We start from the raw sequence: 22,348 nt of genomic DNA on the forward strand, positions 1-22,348 counted from the left end.
ACGCTTCCAAATTGTGGGAATTTACTTTGAAAAAAAAAAAAACCAAAAAAAAAATATGTTCGTGAAATTCATAGAGAACTGGCGCCATCATCGGCCCTAATTTCTTTCATTACGGTAAATGCCGAGCGCTATCGAGTCATGGTGGCTAAATTTTTCTTTCCAAAAATTAATCAGCCAACAAGACGGTGCAACTTGCAACACAGCGCGCTTAAGGTGGTGTTGAGCTCGAAAATTTAGGGTATTTTCTGGAATTTTTTTACAATAAAAAAAAAAATGAAAAACGATGTTTAAATTTTTTAGGCTTTTTATTTAGCTTCTTTTACATATTTAACTTCATTTACATACAAATGAAACAAAAAAAATTTTAATCTTAATAATTTCAAAAATGGCGCTAAAGTTGACCCTCCCGAAAAAAATTGGACCTGAACGGTGTTGTCTATTTCGGCTCTTCTATTTATCTAAAACACAAAACCCAAACAATTTTTTCATCAGCTATATCCCGCTGCTACAATAAGAAAAAAAAAGATAGACAATTGACGCGGTTTTGAGTTTGACACTCTAAAAATCGTTGCTTTTTCCAGTTTTTTTTAAATAAAAAATGTGAAATAATTTAAATAATAATATGAACAGGCGAAAAGCCATTGATGTTGTGAACAACATATTAAAATTTCAGACGATTCAGTTTAATAGTTTTTTTTTTGACAACACCAGGCCGAAAAAAGTAGTTTTGAGATAATTGAGTTTAAAGTTTTTATATAGAGTGGCCGTATGATGAATCTGACTCTGCTAAAACGGCTGTAGAATCGAAAATACTGTGAATATCTTTCAAAAAATTTGACAGCATATTCTTAAAAACCCATACTTTCGAAATATAAAAAAAAAAATGAGTTCTTGAAAATTCTAGACCACTCGTAGCCAAGGCGGACATATGCCGAATATCAAATTCAAAAGAAAAAAAAAAAGTGCCATGAATTATTTAAAAGATTATAATAAAAAAAATTCATTACAACAATATTTCTGTTTTGTAGTATCATTTTATGTTCTCAAGCTCTTCAAAATTACCCAATACTTACTTGCTACCCGTCAATATTGAATTAAATTATTGTTGTCTCAAACAGTTCACTGGTTTGTAGTTTGGTGTCCAGACAAAATTCAAATATTTGTAAGATTCTTTAGCAATTTGTATTATAATTTAATAAACAAATTAAAAATTTGAAAAATAACTCGTTACCGATATTATAAGTGAGGCAATTTAAGAAAATATCCTTCATCAACAAATGCCTCCTCATCATCTGCAGAATATTCTGGCCAAACATCATCAGTAACGACGCACTGTGGAGATGAACAAAAGAGGAACCCATTCTTAGGCAAAGCAAACACAGAAAGTGGCGATGGATAGGTCACACATTGAGAAAACCGCCAGATAGCATCACGAGAATGGCTCTGGACTGGAACCCGCAAGGGAGCAGAGGTCGCGGCCGACCAAAAAACACTTGGCGAAGGTCGATGCTGCGCGAAATAGCAGATTCCGATATCTCATGTGACGGTGCAAAAACAACAGCGCAAAATCGTGTACGATGGAAGAGTCTTGTAGAGGCTCTATACTCCCGAGAGGAGTGAACAAGGAAAAAAATGTAAGAGAATACAGAAAGTTGCAAACATCAAACCGCTACTCGGTTTTCAGTGAATTTGACGGAATCAGCTGTGAAGCTGGCATAAGGTCTGTTCATATAAAATTATCCAGTAACTTAATTTCCGAGAATTTGCTCTCAAAGAGAAAATTTTCAAAAAAGTACATGAGCACATACCCAATAAAATTTTGTAAGTTTTGCGAACAGTTCATTAAATTGTTGGCGTGAGAAATCACAAATATTTACAATTTACAGTTAAGCTACTTCGTACTAAATTAAAAAAATAAATAAATAAAGTAAATAAGTCAAAAATAACGAGCTTAACATCACATGATTTTATTTTGTCCACAATAATTTCTTCCATTTCATCATCGCTGAAGATGATGAAGCACATTCCATTAGCAACTGCTTTCTTGTGGCAACCACAGCTTTCTTCATATTTTCCTTGCTTTCTATTGCCAATTTGCCATAGCCGATTCCTGGTTCATATATGACTGCAAATAAACTTTATAAATTTTATCTCAAATATACATGTTTTCTTACATTCGGATACGTGGACACCAAACTTTAGAATTTGTAACAATTTTTACAAATCATTTGCTACATAAACAGACCTATAATTGTAGAGGTTTGTTTACAGTTTCAGTGCACAAACAATTCTTCTATATTATTTTCTATTATCTTACATTGTTGTTGGCATTATTGTTAAACGATTTTTCCACTTCTACCTGCATAATCTTGTATTCTAGCATTCTTAATGTCGAGATATATTTGAGCATAAATAATTTTAATCCAAAGCAAACATTAGTTGTTGTTACGCGCATATATATACTATATAAGATACATACATATATGCATACATTAGAATAAATATTTATTACTATTTAAATTGTTAATTATTATACTTGTTAAGGTAATTACTACTGCTCAAAAACTACACTGTTTACTTCCTTGGGTATGTTAAAAAACTTGTAATCCTAGAAATTGAAAAAGGAAATGTATGCTTCAAAAAATAAAAAAAATATTTATTCAACTTTCGTACAGCAAACGCGACATTCAATAATAAACAAAAATAAAAGGTTTGCTCAGAAGCAGCTTTCTCACTACTTCTTAACAAATCTGCTCCCTAAGCAAGAAATTGGGTTGCTACCTCTAGAAATTTTAAGTAAAAGTAGGGGGAAAGTAAAATGAGTTTTCAAAATGGTGCGCTTATGAGCAAAACTCGCTCAGGGGTTATTATATCGGTATGACATGGAAATTATGCTTACAGACTGCTTAAATCAAGGAAACACTGATAATTTTTTTTAGCAGGAACCTGCAACTTTTGCTCTTGAATGTTTAAATTAATTAAAAATTTACACTAAACAATTCGAAATACTAAAAAAATTGTAAAAGTCCTGAAATATAATAATAATACAGTCCTGCGAGGTACAGTTTCTAAAACTGAAGGTTTTTTTATCCTGAAAACGAATATGACCTTGAAAATGCTCCAGCACGTCGGGATTTTTGGCAAATTGAGGTTAAATAGTCAAAAAATGCAGATTTTGGCCATTTTTTTAATTTTTTTTGAGCAAGGTAAAGTTTCTTTTTAATTTTTCACAACGGCATCGCAAAGTACTATTCTTTAGCTTTAAGGTCCTCTTTTAAAAATATTTTTACGATTAATGTAAAAAAAGTTATTCTCTTTTGAATTGGATACTTTTAGATTTGCAAATTCAACCTTTCTAACTCTCTAATGCCCCTGTAAAGGGCGAATATTAGCAATTTCCGCTACTAACTTCTATTTGTTCTACTTCATAATCCATAAAATATTTTATTTATGTTCAAATATTAATTTAAATTTTATTTTTTAATCTTTCCATTTAAGTAAAAAACACGTTTTTGCTACTATTTTTATCAGAAGGGACTTAATTTTTTCCGATTTCTTCACCCTTTTTAAATAGAGAGTGTCCAAGCTCTATACCATAAGTGAGCAAACCTTTAATTATTAAACTATGCAGCAAACGTATATTATAATATTGAAAACTTATTTCTAAATATATAAATATTAAAAAATATAATATAAATATATATAATAATATAATATAATATAAAGAAATATAAATAAATATAAATATGAAAAATATTACTCGCGCCCAAACCTCTACACTTACTGAATTATTTTACTACCAGACTACTACAATAAATCATGAACTCCCCTAATGAAGCAGACGCGCCCGCACGTTTGACGAATGAGTGTACATGTGTGTACGTGTGCATCTGTATACCTTTGCTTAAACGGGAGAACAACGCACAAACTCTAATATGTATGTACGAGTATGCGCTCAGTACTTGCTCTGAAAGCGTGTTTTAAAACACACTCACATGTCTGTATTTATATCTACGTGTTTAAGTACATGTGTGGTGTTTAAAAGCAAAAGTCCACAAAAATGCGTGTTCAAACATGACGTCATCGATCCCACACGCATTAACTGTAGGTCAGGGAAAACTTTAATTAGTCAAACAAAATTCTGGCTCATAACTTTTATGACTCTGCCAATTATGTCGCTATTTACATATGTTAAGGCATATTTTTAGAGTATAACGGTACCGAAATTAAATGTAAACAATAATTTTCTTGCACATCGCGACCTACCGTAGTACAATAATACGGTTGAAGGCATGCAGAGCAAACTTGCCTTCAGCTGTGAAATTTAATAGTAGCTCCGAGCTATCGAGATAGAGAGAGACAAGCCCCACTACCTAGGGCAGCGCCAGATAAAATATATCAGTCGCTTATGGGGAAGAAACAAGTACATATTTTAGTGGAATTCTCCGCATTGAAACTTGAATAAATATTAAAACAAGTTTCGTGCAGTACTACTCCCAGCGACGCAACTCTGAACAAAGGCTTTGAAAGGCTTCAGTTTCGTATAAATGTTTGGATATAAAAAAGCTACACACAAGATGTCGACACTCAAAATTAAAAACAAAAGCAATCAAAGTATCACAATCGAGACAAGCTCTTGCTCCATTTAGCAGCTGTGGACAAAATATGATTTCATCAGAGATAAATGAAAGTCGAATTAATAGACTTATCGAGTTGAATCGCAACCGAGGAAACTCAAGTGAATTTGTCGGGTCGCAAGGTCATGACGACATCGATTGCCTTGGGAAAGCCAAGGCGATGGCTCGCATATATTGTGAATAGCTATCGGATTAATTTTACGATGATTTGAAATGACCACCAGCATAACCCCCGCAAATGAATGATTTGATTATCATGAGAAATATTATTATTTGGAGAAAAAAATAAAAAAAAACGAATTGGAGATCGAAAATAATTAATTCGAAATTTCAGTCAGATGCTTAAAATAAATAAATAAATAAACTAGCAAACCCGGCCCCCTTCGCTGGGCACACTAAAATAGAATAGATATGGTTTAGAACAGAAAATATATGATTTTCATATTATTTATTTCTTTATTCTTTATTCAAGCGCTTTGGCATAAACAATATTTTTTGTTTTTCTATTTGTTTTAGTAAATATAAAATATAAATTGAAAATCAGGAAAAAAGAAGATTGTTTTTAAATTTCAAATCATCGCATATGAATAAACAATCGTCTTTTTTCCTGATCATCCATGATTTTTCGTTTCAATTTATATGTTTTATTAAGCATTGGAGCTTTTTTAACCATTATCCATTTATATTTTTCAAAAAAAAAAAACGAAAAAAAATTTTTTTTCCACGAACACATAAGAAATTATTCACTGTTCCAAAATCCACTCCAAAAAAATTCACAAACAATTTTTACATGTTGCACTTACGTTTTTTCCTTATGGCATCCAAATCAGAAAGAAATATTGACACATTGTAACTCACACTGTCAATTTGGCAGTTCAGTTCCGCCCCAAGCGTTAAAAAAGTAAGGGACATTATGGCTGGTTCAAAAGAACGCTGTACCCGTTGCCAGTGCTCCGAATTACAACCAAACTTCACGAAACCCATTTTCAATACTTACTTAACAATGTGCGTAAGTTTGGTTTAATTTGGTGCAAAGACATGGCGGGTCCACGTTTTGGCATATATTTCGAGACCCTAGTCATCAATAGGTATGAAAATTACCCCGTATCAATTACCCACTTATCAACAGCTTTCATTTGATACCCATATTGTACAAACACATTCTAGGGTCCACGTTTTGGTCTCTATCTCGAGACCCTAGTCACGGAGCGGATGGAAATACTCTGAACTAAAGCATTCACCAACAGCTTCCATTTGTCCACGTTTTGACCTATAACTCGAGACCCTATCTACCAATAGGTATCCAAACTATACGGAAACCATCTTCAATACCTCCTTAACAATGTGTGTAAGTCTGGTTTAATTCGGTGCAAAGACACGGCGGGTCCACGTTTTGGTATATATTTCGAGACCCTAGTCATCAATAGGTATGAAAATTACCCCGTATTAAAGCACTTATCAACTGCTTTCATTTGATACCCATATTGTACATACACAACCAAAGGTTACCCGGGTCCACGTTTTGACCTATATCTCGAGCCCTATTTCCAAAATAAAATATAATCCATGTTACTCGTGGATGATGTAGCTTTCGAATGGTGAAAGAATTTTTAAAATCGGTCCAGTAGTTTTTGAGCCTATTCATTACAACCAAACAAACAAACAAAGTTTTCCTCTTTATAATATTAGTATAGATAAATAATTGGTGCGTACACTTCAGTTAGATATTTGGCCGAGCTCCTCCTCCAATTTGTAAAAAAAAAACTATTATAAACTTTTCTGGTGTTACATTCCTTTTTTTGGGACAATTTTGGGACGACAAAATTTTCCGAAAAAAGATTGTAACGCCAAAAAAGTTTTAGTAATTTTGCTGAAAAAAATTAAATGTAAAGTTTTAATTTTTATTGACCAAAAAAGTTAAAATAGTACTTATATTTAAGTTTCAGTCAGATTTTAACATTTATTTTTTACTGAAAAAAAAATTTAAGTTTTAACTTTTATTTTTTACCAAAAAAAAAAAACAAAAGTCCCATTTCAACTTAAATAAAAATTAAATTTTAACTTTTATTTTATACCAAAAAAACAAAAGTCCCATTTCAACTTAAATATAAATTATTTATTTTTACAGTTAAATATACAAAATATATAATTTTTGGCCAAGAAATAAAAGTAAAATTTTTATTTTTACTTTTTATACAAAATATAAAAGTCAAATTTGAACTTAATTTTTATTTTTCTATTAATTTTTTGTTGAATGAAAGCATATTAGCGAAAATATTATATTGTACAATAATTATTTATTGACTCTTTAAAAAAAATACAAAGAGTAACAAATGTGGCCTCTGTTACTGATTCATCTTCTTATGTATGCAGTCTGAATACTAATTATAAAGTTTAAGGTTCCTATTCTCATGGAAATGCGTTAAACATCTGACTTATATGTACTTGCGTGTATTATTATGTGAATAAGTTTGATTTATGCATGCTGACATTCATTCATTCTGACGTACCATTTAAGTGCGGACTTGGTTTGCGAGTGTATTTGTGAACTTTGTATTTCCTAGTTGGAAGTGGACGATACTGGCGCCAAAGGCATTATGATTTGTCACTTTTTATTAATTTGATTGTTTTTTCTGTTTTAGTTATTCAATCATGTTATGGGACCATACCCAATGTCATCGAGACGTCTGTCACAATTACTAATCACACCATGAGTAAGATGCGGTTTTGCGGAATTTAGAGGAATAACCATTTCATTTTTATTCTTTCGACTATTAATAACTATACGTAATTCCAACGTATTCGCAACTATTGGATACAAAATATGGCCATTTATTAATATATCATTTAAGTTGGTCGTTATCAGTAAGTTGATTTATTATTTGTTTTCTCAAGTGAAGATCTGGATAAATCTTTGTTTGACGCACTCTGGGTATTATAGGTATAATCACTTGTTCTTCGACCGAAATCTATTTGTTATGAACTATGTTAAGGTATTCTCAAGATCGTATTTTCATGGAAATGCGTTAAAATTGAATATCATTAAGTGGTAAATTTTAGCAGTTGAATATTCAATTGTTTGTGAAATGGATCTTCAAGCACAAAACTTCCAAATTTCCGAATATATGTTCAAGTCAAGCCAATCTTTCACACTTTTTCACACCATTCTACTTACATATATATGTACATAGTATACATTGGTCTGTTATGGACAGTAAGTTCCGTTAACCATTTTAATGCTAAAGTAAGTAAGAAATCATGTCCGACTGACTGTAGCAGTTCCTCCTGCCACTAAGCAGAGGGGAATGTATGAGACTGGTTGGACTGATGACGGGGCACTTTCTATGGGCAAAGCTCATGGAAAATATGGACATCTCAGACAGTGCACTCTGTCCAGCATGTGGAGAGGAGGATGAGACGGCGGACAACTTTCTGTGTGTCTGCTCCGGCTTCACTCGAATCAGGCTTGAGGTCTTTGGCACTGATGTGTTAAGAAGCGGCCTCCTTGACTCTTTGGCTCCACAAGATCTACTCAAATTTCTTTGAAGGTCGGGTAGACTTAAGGAAAATTAAAAGGGGAACCCAAGTGCAGTACGATGGGCTTAACTGTGTCTGAGTGCTGTACTTGTTAGGCTGAATGAGGAATATTCCCTAAATATCTCAAGCAGACTTGTGCGAAAACGCCTCAATGAAAATTGTATAGGCGGGCCAGCAGAAAAAAAAACGTTACTGTCCAAAAAAATATCAAGGCATTTGGAGGAAATTAAAACTAATATTATTGGAAGATCCTGATGGGAAGACTTTTGTGAAAGTCGTGAAAAAAGACGAGAATTCAATTCCCGGTAAACAACAAAGACCTTAAAGCACGTTAGTGGTAACTTGAAAGTTTTCGGATTATTTTTTTTGGAGTAGATTTTGACCAATAGTGAGAATAAATAGCAGTATGGTTTGCTTATCTTGATATCCTCACAAATGCGATGGAACCATATTCTTTCGAGTCCATCCTACTTAGCTGTATAATGAATGGATGATAACTACCCGAAACATACAGCATACCTATCATACATACAACATACACATAAGGTATTAAAAAATTTGCCTTTCAAAGAAAAAAATGCAGTTCTGGATTGGCCGGCATAAAGTCCCTCATTAACCTCATTGAACATCTGTGGAACGTTATTAAGGTTTATTTTGGGGGAAAAACCAGTGAATTATGGTAAGGAATACAGGAAGCGTAGAACTCTATTCCTTTGGAAAGATGCCAACAGTTTATTGAAGGTTTATTTCACAGGTGCGAAGCATTTTTAAATTTTATGATATTCAAGAAAATACTAATCAGGTAAGCAATTAATAAATAAAATTTACTAATTTGAAATTTCTGTATTTGAAAAAAGTCCAGTTCAAAATGCGAAATATTCTGATTTTTCGAACTCCTTATAATTGTAGATATTTTATTGTTATTTAGTTTTCGTTTTTTGATAATACTGAAATAAAAGGATACATTTGTGCAAAAATAAGTGTTTTACTAGGTCACTCACTAAAAATAATCATTATTATATATTCTTGTGGGAAAGTTAGCTCACTTGCAAGCTTCAACTATGCTCAGATATAATATACATAATTTTTTGTGCATATGTAAAGCCGGGTCGTTCCGGCAGCCTAGAACCGACTGTCGTAGAGGGAACGGTGGTCACAAGACTCATGGTTGAAAGGGTGGAAATTTATGTGTGCGACTCCCTAAATTGCAGTACCAATATCAACAGGAAAATGATTATAATCTGTGAATTTAACCAAATCTCCGAAAGAGAGCTCTAGGATTATATAGTTCAAGCAAATAATTTCATTACGGACTCTAAGTAATTAAGGCCACAATCGGGCTCAACTTGCCATACAATAACTCAATTAATAAATTCTATAATTATGTATATACATATGTATACAACAATAAAAAAATAATTTAGAAAAATTCAGAAAAATAAATTTTGAAAAATTCAAAAAAAATGTAAGTGGTGAAAAAAGGTTTGAATAAAATATAAATTAAAAAAAGAGGTTTTATTTAATATCTTAAAAATCTCTTAGAGTGAATGAAAGGCGACAGATAACCTCTCTAAGTGAGGAAGGTATAAGTAAAATTGTAAACTTTCTGTTAAAAAAATTTTCAGCTGTCACATGGTAACTGAGTAAGCTTAACGGCATTTTGTGTGTGCACACTAAATACCAAAACTCAATTTAAAACTTAATTGCATGAATTAAAGTGCATGCCTGAACATTCTAATAGTTTTAAATCGGGAGCAAAATTTGCACTAAGCATAAAAGTACCAAAAAGAGCTCTTAATATTTTGAAAATAATCAAGAACTATTATGCTTTTCGTGCGCGAGTGCACGCCTCACTAAAAAGAGGCGACTCGCATATTTTATTGACGCTGCATTATTGAATGTTCTTAGACTAAACCAAGCGATAATTTTTTTTTTAAGGATTAATTTGTTTCTTTTTGCATACAGTAGCTAACAGAAATATTTTTATTATGGTCCCTTGTTTGTACCAATTTTGAATTTCTTATGTATTAAAAATGTTTAATTTATCAAATGAGCATTCTAATTGTTGCGTGCTTCCTAAAGAACTTGGTTAGCCACAAAACAGTATTGTTAAGGAATTATAACAAAAAAAAAAAAGAGCATGTGGCGCAATAATATTCTGTGCTCACAAAAGTATTATTTTTTTTTGGTGTTTTTGAAACCGTTACGCTAACCAGTTTCGATCGTTTATTTATGTTTAGCTGAAGCTACTATTGTATATTATTATTAATATTACTTACAATATATTTGAATTAATTTCTCTGAATATCCAAAATGCCAAAGGGTAAAAATGATTTACAATTGTCAAGCTGGGTTTATTGTTCTATAATTTATTAGTATATGAATGCACACGGCAATACCACGAAATTGGTGTAGCCCTTTTCGGCATAGTGCAAGGCATTCTCAACGAATGTGTTCTGTATTTTCAGTGTCCATTTCACAGAATCGACAGTTGATGTTCTCAGAGAGACGAATTTTAAGTGATATCTCATGCTACAGGAGCCTGTAAAGTAACCAGCTATAAGTCTTAAGTCTACTCTGCTGAGCGAAAGTATTGTAGCTTATCAGAAATTCCTCTGTCCGTCGTTAGGAATTGTTTCTCTTTATTGCTCATCAATAAAATTTCGCTGGTGTTCAACGAATTTCTGCTCCTTCCATTTTCTGAGGAATTCGTTAATGGGACCTTTTGTAAGTGTACAGAAAGACTCAGGATCAATTAGAGGTATGTTTGCCCCATTTTTAGCTAGATGATCAGCTATTTCATTTCCCCTCATATTCCCTTTGTCAAGCAATCCAACCGAATAATACTGTGTTGAAGTTCCCTAGCATGTTAAGATTTAATATTTCTGTCATTTACCATTTTGAGTTGATTGTTATTGGTAGAATGGCTTTCAAAGACGTCTGACTATCTGAGAGTATGTAAATGTGGGTTGCTCTCATTTTCCTACGGAGACATTCTCTCACACAAATGACGATGGCATGCATTTCTGCCTGGAAGATTTTTAGATGATGTCTTATACTACTTCATTTCTATTTACTTTCTACTCTAAATTTAACAGAAAATAACAAAATAATTACTTCAAATTATGTCTTATGATGATTTTCTACAGATCACGAATATTTTTGCTTTAAATTAAATCGTCGTGATTTTGAAATCCTGATCATACTTGCATATTGTGTGTACATATGTGTACTAGTACTCGAACGTAGCTTTCAGCAAATTTGCTTACCAGTGAAACTCAAATTTGTAATATATTTCAAAGCGACTTAAATAAATAATTTTACGCTTAAGTAAACAAATCGAAATCATCAATTATTAATATGCATTTTCGTTGCCTTCAAATTTGAATTTAAATTTGTTATAATTGCATATTGCAAATGTTCCATTTTGTGAGTATTTACAATTTGTAAATAGAAATATATTCATGCATGATAAATTTTGAAAATACCACGCTTTGACCAACTGCTGCACTGGGCTGTTACTTAGTTGCATAATTCTGAAATAATTTACTTCGGTCTATGCATTTCTGTATTATGAGCATTAATGTGTATTATTTTCCATAACAAAAAAAAAAAACACTTGCATCACCATTGAATTTTCTAAAACCAAGATATACGAGCACATGTAATTTTCTAACACCTCATTCATTAAGATAGCAACAACTGTTGGAATAATTTGACAATTAGTAATTGCTGCTTTTTTCTTTGCCTTCTTATTCAACGAAATTTTGATGAGTAAACAATTAATAACATATGTGAGTTGCATATTTTGGATGAAACATGCCTGTATGTGTGTGTGTGCACAGCTGTTCACGATTCGCCGCGGGATATTCCGCAACCTTACTTGTAAGTTTATGTAGTTACATAGGTATATGTGTTTGTACATAATTGTGTGTGGTATGAGTGTGACAAGTCTTGCATCCGTATAAAATTTACTTCGTTCCCATTAATAAAAACCAAATTAACGTGCCAAAACTTTGAGATTTTGAGTCAATCGGCAAACATTGTAAATTTGAAGAAAAATGTATACAACATATACATATAAGTATACATACATACACTTACATAGGCATCTGTATGCATTTATAAAAATTTTCGATGCAAATAGTATTTGTTGAATTTTAATGCAAAAGTGATTGCATTTGATACAATTTTTTGCTTTCAATATTTTGTGGAGGCGTTTTAATCAAGCTAAATCGACCCAATAAATTTGCATATTTGTCCGAGCTGTAAATAGCGCTTTACTTTTTACACATTTACATAATTACTTAAATGCATGCAGTACGCAGTGGGGTTTTCAATAGGGACACAACAATTTTATACTTGAAAAAAAGCAATAATACTAGGTATTTTTTAGGTGAATAAGAACTATCGATATTGATAACTATGGTTTGACAGCTGAGAATGGCACACTGTGTTGATCTTTCTGTTCAGTAACGTTTGACAAGTCATCATGAATGATTTGAGCCCAGAACAACGCAGCCAAATCGTGGAAATTTACTTTGAGAAAAATAAATCCGCACTATTTTGTTGCCATATCCTCGTTACCATTGCCTTGTTTAATGTTATTTACAACATGAATATATCCAGTCTGAGCGGCTTAAGAACCTTATTAGGTTGTTGACGTTTAAGCCAGCAAGTTCTTCGAGTCTCTTGAACAATTGTTTGCCCAAGGTTGACAATCGCTCCTACGATAAAGCAGAACATTCACAGAGGAAATGGGAAATCGTTTCCTTTTTCTCTGGTTGTTTACAACTATGGCAATGTGTGTTGTGAAGGATGCCCATTTCAACTGTTTATTCTCTGACAGACCAAAAGCCACTTATGACTGCCGTGGATCTCCATGCGTAATGGATTATATTATAATGCATTCCAACAATATTTCTGTTTTGTATTATCATATTATCATATTTTTTAAGAAAACACTCGACACATACAGGTGGCACAATATTAATCACCTTATCGGCAGACTTATATTTTTTGCAAATGGCGTCGTACGTTATTTAGTACTTGTAACCCGGACTGCTACAGTATACAAACAGACAAGCAAAGGAGCGCGTAAAAGTCAAAAGAAAGATTTCGGTCTCTCAAAATAATTTTTGTTTTTTATTGAATAAAAAAGTTATTCAAAACAAAATTAGATGATTAATTTTGCGCCACCTTTTATAATTGAAATATTTAAGCCTGGAATTCGAAATTGCCCAAATATATAAATACCGCGAACGCGCTTGCAGCGATTCTCTTGAAAAAATTCAATATCGGACCGTTAACCGGCTCTCATCGAATTTGAAAGAATTAGCTGATTGGCTAAAGTTACCGGGGTCATGGTACTGGTTTGTTTACGAAAAAAAGTGAAATTGTGTTGGTGATATACACAAAAAACAACTAATGACACTTCGTTGCCGTCTGAGCAATGACTGATTGGACGAGAGTCCTATAAAAATTTTCGTTATTTCCAGATCAAAAAAATAATAATAAAAATGAAGGGTACGTTTGTTTTTAAATAAAAAATTGATGATTCTAATGAAGAACCCGTTATAAGAGTAATTTAACGCATAAATATCAAAGCCATTAAGTATTTCGTTATTTAACTTTAATTTTGTTGTTATTGTTGTTGTTTACATCTAAAACAAATACTCTAACGTTTGTCATCTTAAACTAGAGTAATTATTTTGTGTGGGTGTAGAAAATATATGATTCATATTTGTGATCACCCGGTTTGTAAGATTCGTCAATTGTAGTAAAGTGTCATGAGCCAAAAAGTAAAAAAAAAAACTAAGACGTAGGTTCTAAAAGATGTCTTCATTTCTTTTCTTCAGCAGTTTATAAAATATGCCGGTGGTATTCTGAGTTCAGATACGAGCCTCATTCTCAGTTTTGCAGACGGAACTGGACAAGGAACTAACTCTGGAAGTACCGTCTATTTGGGAAGCCTCGACCTCCCATAGAATTGCTAAAATAATGTTACGAACTTGCAACACGAAAACAACCAACTTTATTTTATCACTCCCAAGGAAGGAATCTAAAGTATTAGTTGGATTACTGACGGGGAACTGTCTTACTCCATATCACGCAGCTAAAATGGGATTGGACCAGAAAGGCGAAGAAGAGAGTAGTACATTAGAACACCTCCTTTGTCACTATTCTGCTCTAAGCAGAACTCGTTCCAACTGTCTGGAATCGGTATACTTTTCATCTCTGAAGGGCATTGCTGACAAAAGTTTAAACTGATTATTAAAACTTGCCAAGACATGTTTCACGAACTGTATTTAATACGACTCCAACAACACTGGTAACACTACGAACCCTTGTGGTATATGTGAGATTTATTCCGATCTCGTATATTAGGATAAGGCTTAATAATTCTCTAGCGAGATCAAAGTTGGAGTGCACCTCAATAATTTGAAATTCAATTTATACTGTTTATTCTTAAAGAGTCGAAAGAGCTCAACGCAACTTGGTCGGATTTGCTCTGCAACCTCTTCGTTTTAATGAGCCACGTCCGTCTTATGGGGCTCGTTGTATGTTAATAAATTGAAAATGAATTTACTCGAGGCATATAATATACTCACTGATGTCTATGTATGACAAAGTCTGTGATGCATAGAACTACCGGAGCAGATAAGCCTCAATATTCACCAAAGGGTTTGGCGTTTGCAATTTCCGTTGCATAGTAAAATTTTCAAATCAAATTATTTAAATTATGCACACATTGCAAGGTCTCTTGATGAAATCAATAGAATTTTTAATACCTTCGATTTTGATTTCGTCTTTCCAGGACCTCTATTCTTATCTAAGCTGGAATTAAACTACTTTTATGACTTATCTTAAAGTCATTTTGTACCTCTAGTCTGTAAAGTCTTGTAACCATAGACTTAATAAGTGAACTGTAATCGATATTATATATTTTGTGTTTCTAATTTGGCTTTCGTCGCTCGAAATTGTGTCTCAACAACTCTTTTTTTATTTGACTGCCTTCTTTAACACAATAACTACTGCTAATGTTTGCAAAAAAAGTTTCTCTGGAGCCGGGTGAAATTCAAAAGAATCAAAAACAGGATCTACCACTTTTCGTGGGACTGTCTACGTGGGAAGATAGGGGATGGCGATACGAACAAACAATCGAAAATAGGAAAAAAATGGAAGCAGAAGTACGAAATGTATTATTTTGGAGGTACAGTGGATTTTGAAATTTTATGTGCTCCTTTGCTAACACCTCATAATTTTCTTGGTGTAGATTCTATGAAGGTTATATTTATCTGTAATGCTAGCTAGTGGTCTTGGATTTCCAACAAATGTTTCGTCAACTCCCGATTTCCCTTCTAATGGGAGTTATGGGACGTGACATTCAAAAAATTGGAAGAAATGTCTTAAATTTTTTTAATTTGTAAGATTTCTTCGCCATAATGCCTGATAATCGTTACATTTTCTTGCAAGTTTTGAAAATCTTTCACTTTATATGCGGGTTCAAAAATATATATATAATTTTCAAAAAAAAAAAAAAAAACATAGTAAAAAGCTGTACATTAACGGTTTTCCAACATTTTTTTACTTTGCCTGAAATAATTTTCAAATAACAGTAATAGACCTCATCTTTTGGCCAAGCATAAGCAAGTGGCGAATAGATGCAGCAACTGCCTAAAATGACATTATAAAATTGCAAACTACTCAAAACGAAAACAAATGTTGAAATATGTGCTAACCCACTAGGTGTTGTAAAAGAAGAACTTAAAAACACAATTCTGTAAAAGTTTGCTGAAACAAAGGAATCTAATTTTATTTGGTGTTTAGCCGTGTCGGAATTCTTAGTAATGAACAAGCTGATAATATACAGCGAAAAACTTTGGATTAACCTTAATAACCTCAAGAAAATATTACGACAACACACCCACCAAAACAGACTCACAGAATGGAAAAATTACCAGCATCGATACTCCAAACTTAACCGGACTAGCGATACACTTCTATAACCCAACAATATTACTCGTCTACAAGCAACAATTTTCACACGCCTAAGGATCGGGCAGACGTAAATAACTAACCAACATCTTCTCACCGAAATTCAAAACAAACATACCCCTCTTACAGCAATATTGTATCCGTTGATTTTAGAGAGTATTAGGCAAAAACATTTAATTACTAATCAGTATAAATTATTGCTAAGAACACCATCCTATGTAAATATTTTGAGAATTTATAAAATTTTAATAGAATGTAACTTGCGTAATTTAATATAATTTTAATGCTAAGAAATTATATTTGGAGTCGATGGCCATTGTAGCTTACACTCTTACATATATGCAAACCATATTTAATATCTATATGTTTTTCCTAATAAATAATAATAATGATATTAATAATAATTTTATTTGATTCGAGAGTTTCGGGGAGTTTCGTGAAGCTTAACAAAAAGTGCAAATATGTGCAAACGGTAGGTAATGTTAACTCACCGGTCGTATCCTTTTCCAAGTTCGAGATGACACCTGCATTCACATTCACGTTCAGTATACGCTCTGACAACCGCGGTTCCCTGTTGCGTTGCATGGGACTCCAGCTGCCATGCTGAAAATGCTCCAAAAGACCACAATTCGATAGTTTGTTGCCCATGGCACGATTTTTATAATTTTTGTTTTTAGTTTTATTTCAAAATCAAAACAAAAAAATTTATTTTCTTTCTTAAATATTAAAAAAAATTTTTTTTAATTATTTGTATTTATGTGAGGTAGTGTTTGTATTACAGTACAAATACTTTCGTAGTTCTATTCTATTGCGAACTTCACTTTGTAGTTTTTGTCACTTTTCTTTTTTTTTATGCCATAAAAATAATTTCCCCAATTCTTGCGTTGTGGTCCGAATTTTATGGTAAAAACAAAAGTGCTTTTATTGCTTAAACGTGTTAAATAAACAAATCGAAAATTATTGCCCATCAGCTGTTGATTTAGTTGTAAATAACGCGACAACAACTGGATAAACGAAAATATGCGGTCAAACAAGTTTTAAATTTTATTTTACGCTTATTGAACGCTGTCTTGTTTTCCTAATTAATTTGTTTGAGCTAGAAATATGTATGCATACATTATACAAACATACGTATGCACACAAACAAAACAACTGAGCAAATTTTAGTTGCTGGCAGACAAGCACTTTTTTACTGCATATTTTGTGCGTTGTTCTGTTTTTTTCTTGTATTTTGGTGAGAAAATAAAAATGACGTAATTTTATATTTTACGTATGAACTCGAGGTGTACGTTAATTGACAATAAATTTCACCGTCGATCTACATAGAATGCAATGCCACTGATTGTAGAAATGTGAAATACCTCACGTCCGATTTTACTGTCTTCAATTTTTCTTCAACCATTCATACATCAATTATAACTCGGGGGTCAATGGCAATGTTTGGAGGCAATAGAAAATGTGTAAATTAAATTTTTGATATAAAAAACGTTTTTTATTTTTCTCCAGTTTTTTGTGGATTTCGATGAGTCTTAAGCACTTCATTCATTTATTTTTATTTTTTAACGCCATTTATTAAATATAATCTGTCGTCAATATGGATTATAAACTAAATTCCAACCTTACTTCTTTATCACTTCTTTAACACCACTCGCGCATTAGTATTGGTGATTTCAATCAAAGAAAACAGTATTTTCAACATAATTTTTAATATATAATATATTTTTCATTTGAAATTACCACAGGCTTTCGAGAAAGAGAGTAGCTTCAATAATTTTTTCACAGCACTCCGCTTTGTACCCAAAACTGCAGTAATGAATGCTGCGTGTATTTGTTTTTTTTATTATTCCACAAATTAATATTAAATTTTCTAAAAAAATATCTATTTAAATTTTATCACTTTTCCCTATTCCGATTTAAATGAGCACTGCCCGCAGTTTATGTTGATATTTCATTACAATACGAACGTAATAAATGTGCCTTAATTTTTAACTCTGACAAGCTCTGTTCAAATTAACATCTGCTCAAGTCGAGCACATACACACGTTTGTTTGTGCCACTTTTGGAAAACTTTGAAGACGAAAATGGTGACGTCTACCCGCTTGTTTTTGTAGCTATGCGCTTTGTTGGGTAGTTAAAGTGGTTTATTTTGGCGCGCCTCTATAAAAATAGAAGCAGTTGAAATGTCCCAAATAAATAAAAGTAAATAAACAAACTCCTATATTTTTACTTTTATGTTGTACATAACAATTTGTATATAGGTTTAAAGCTACGTGCAACTAATAAGCATCGATGATAAGTCAAATACAAATATGACAGCTCAATTTTAAGTCTCTGCTCAATATTAGAGAAATTTTATTTGTTCCAATTGAAAACAGTTCCCCTTTTCACTCATTTGCTGTCCATTACACTCCAAAGTATAACTGACGATACCAGACATAGAAACTTACCTTTCTGTGGTATGGACAGAGACTTGGTGGCTGGGGGAGTACTGTTATGACAGGGGTGGCTCTCTCATCAGATGACCTAAACAGTGGGTGGTAACAAGCAGATGCTACTTTCGACGCATTGCATCAGTACAATAACGGGCGTTGAGTTTAGTGCTCAAACTGCCTCCCGACGAATACTTAACGGTTGTACCGGGGGGATCGGTAGGAGGTTTAGTTCGGGCTAAAGTCCCACACTGACGGGGTTAGGCTTTCGATGCTTCCTCCTCGTAAAAAAAAAACAACACACACAAGTTTTTCTTTAGTAGCGGTTGCCCCTCATCGGACAATGGTAAACCTCCGAGGGGTTTTTGCCCTGAAATAGCTCCTCATAAATAAAAAACCATCTGCATTTCGCAGACGGCATAAAACTGTGGGTACGTACATTTCTTTGAAGGCATCAAAACGCACCGGACAAATAGAAGGAGGGGCTCAGCCAAACATCCAACAAAGGGTATGAACGCCATTTATATACATATGTGTGTATCTGCAGATACTGCCTCAATAGGGGGGAAAGGTGTGATCAACATCAGACCGTAAACTGGCTCTCAGCGAATTTGAAAGAGTCAGCTGATTGGCCGATGAAACTGAGATTACGTTGGTGATTTACGAAAAAAATTAACACGGGCTTCGCCCATGTTATTTTGTTGAATCTGAACAAAGACTGATTGGACGAATGTGTGAATACGTGTGAAATGAGCGGGCAGAATTCTGCTGCTGAGTCTCCGGTGGCTTGGCAGCCGAGGTTACTCTCACAATTTAGCTTGGAATGACCAATCCTTGTAATCCATAATCTTTGAACACTTATACATAATATTTCGTTGACGCTCTCTCTTGTTCTTCTTGACAATTGTTTTGCGATTTTGTTGTTATTGCAATATCGAAGCACATTTAAAGTCATCCTATTGGACATTTTTAGAGAGTTTGTGATTATTCAGACCCATTCTGTTTTAAGCATAGAAAAGCTAGCCGAAAAGAAGTGTTTTTCTAATTGCGGTTACTCTTCGACCGGAAGTGTCTGCCATAAAAAGCAAAAATAATTTCGATGAAGTAAGTTTGTGAATCTTGGATAAGTGTGGAAGTTAATGCACTTATTTATAAGAGCTTTTTTTCTATTTTGAGTAAGTTCTTCTTGCGTTATTTGGTTCCATGCCTCCATGAATTTGAAATTTGAAAAGGTCGAGCCAAGGAGCACCAGGCTAAAAAGCACATTGTATTTAGAGCTCTGGAAAGAGGGTAGATAGTAAACGAGGGAAGGAAAAAAGTATCAGAGAAAGAGATAGGAAAGAATAGAGTCATAGATGGGGTAGTTAGTCCTGAGAGAATTTTCCAGATTCTTTCACAAATCTGTAAATATCCTTCAGTTTTAGAGAACGAATATTATTCATTCTCACGACCTCGGAACCCAAAACTCGTAGCCGTGCTCTAGCAAAGGCAGGTCACTCACAGAGAAAATGCTCAGTGCTCGGTGCTCCTCCAAACAAGACAGACACATTGGGTCCTCAATGATTCCAATGGTAGTTATATGCTGACCCTATGGGTTATGTCCTGTAATGATACGGACCATCAACCGAACGCCTTTCCTTCCAAGTTTTAGTAAAAAGTTTGACAGTTTTCTGATCGGACTTGTCACAGCCTCCATGAATTCTCTCTGTATCGATTTTGCGTCAGTTACTATACTTCGTCGATCTTTTCTCTCTGAAAGCTCCCAAACATGCTCTATCTCTTTTAAAAGTGGACTCCTGCCAGTATTAGTTGTCTGGGTGCGTTATATAAAAACCATTCTTTGACAATTAATGCAGTATACTTAATGTCGTTGTCTTGTTGGAGAACCCAACTTTGCCCAAGACCTAAGGATTCTACTGATAGCCTGAAATGTTGTTCTTTCTAACGCCAGATGCCGCTGTAGCTCTCCAAACCATTACCCCACCATCGCCTGCTTGACAGTAAGTATCAAATTTTTCATTTCTATATCCGCGATTCTTCTGGTCCATATTTTAGCCCGGCCAACATTTCCAAATATATTGAACTTCGATTCGTCAGTAAACAAAACTTTAGGCCAGAAATCCATTCCCATGCCAATATGTGACCGTGCAAACTCAAGCCGAAGGCGACGAATTTTTCTGAAATCAGAGGCTGAAATATTCGCTTTTATTGAGATATCTCTTAATAGTTCTTGGATGAACTCGACGGTATATTGAACCAATTTCGGAGCACTAATTCTCGGATTTTGGTTGATTTCCCTTAAAATGGCGTTTACGAGATGTGTTCAAAAAGTATCGCGAATTTTGAATTTTCGCAGGTTACGTATATTCGAATTTCGATTTTTTTGTGGAGATATGTTGGTACTAATGTCTCTCACTCATGCCGATGAGTTCGGCCATTTTGAATGTTTAGTTAATTGTTCACAGCTGCTTTGCTCGCTCGTGTTTCGGCTCGTCTTCGATTTTTACCTATTCAAAAGAAGGATCAAAGAACCTGTATCAAATTTTGTGTGAAAAACGAAATTAAGTGCGCGGATGCATTCCGAATGTTGACTGCCTCATACAGAGAAGCTACTTTGGACCAAAGCAATGTTTATTGGTGGTACAAAATGTTCTCAGAGGGCCGAGAAGATGTGAACGACGAAAAGCGTGCCGGACGCCTGATCACTTCAACAACAGACGAAAAAATTGATGAAGTGAAGAAAATGGTATTGGCCAATCGTTGTATCCCCGCTAGAGAAGTTGCTGAGGACCTAGACATATCGATTGGCTTGTGCTATTCGATTTTTTTCAATGATTTCGACATGAGACGGGTCGCCGCAAAATTCGTACAAAAACTGCTCAATTTCAACCAAAAGCAGGATCGCATAAGCATTGCTAATGAGATGTTGGACTCTGTCTGCGACGACCCAAATTTGCTCCAGAGGGTGACGAATCGTGGGTTTATGGTTATGACGTGGAAACCAAAGTCAATCATCTCAATGGAAGCTGCCGCACGAACCAAGACCGCAAAAAGCGCGCCAAGTTCGGTCGAATGTAAAAGTTTTGCTTACCGTTTTCTTCGATTGCAGGGGCCTTGTGCATCATCAGGGTAAAACGGTCAATATGGAATATTACCTGCAAGTTATGCGCAATTTGCACGAAGCAATCTGCCAGAAACGCTCGGATTTGTGGAAGAACAAAAATTGGCTCTTGCATCACAATAACGCCCCTGCTCACACATCGTTGCTTGTGCGCGACTTTTTGGCCAAACGCAACACACTAATATTGCCACAGCCATTGTATTCCCCAGATCTGGCCCCCTCTTTCTTGTTCCCGAAACTGAAGAGGCCCATGATAGGACGACGCTACGCTAGGATGAAGTGCTTCGAAGATTGGAAAAAACGTTGGCACAAGTGTATAATATCTCATGGGGACTACTTTGAAGGGGACAAAATCGATATTAATGAATAAATAAATAATTTTTGCAAAAACACAAAATTCTCTTCCGAAGTAAATTCTAAAGCAGCCAAAGCCATTTGTGACTTTTTATCTCTAACGGATTACAACAGACTATCCTGAAGGATTGGGTTGGGGAATAAGTTCATAGCGTTTTTATATTTTCTTTTATTTTACGATAATTTGCTTGCTGTTTGGCAAAGGTGAAGTATTCATTTGATAGAACTCTTTCTGCTCTACAAAACTTTGTTAATTGTATTTTTGAGTTATT

The 22,348-nt window shown here is 33.9% G+C and overlaps 1 protein-coding gene across 1 annotated transcript in view; it reads right to left on the reverse strand.

The window, feature by feature from the left end:
- Nucleotides 1-16,833, reverse strand: part of LOC128864142 (annulin) — a 33,918-nt gene extending 17,085 nt beyond the window's left edge. Inside the window, exon 1 of the mRNA XM_054103661.1 lies at nucleotides 16,664-16,833. Coding sequence (XP_053959636.1) covers nucleotides 16,664-16,820 — 157 coding nt within the window. The 5' untranslated portion in view covers nucleotides 16,821-16,833. The remainder of the gene's footprint in view (nucleotides 1-16,663) is intronic.
- Between the last annotated feature and the right edge of the window lie 5,515 nt (nucleotides 16,834-22,348).

This window comes from Anastrepha ludens, chromosome 5 (genome assembly GCF_028408465.1).
Source record: "Anastrepha ludens isolate Willacy chromosome 5, idAnaLude1.1, whole genome shotgun sequence".
Taxonomy (NCBI): domain Eukaryota; kingdom Metazoa; phylum Arthropoda; class Insecta; order Diptera; family Tephritidae; genus Anastrepha; species Anastrepha ludens.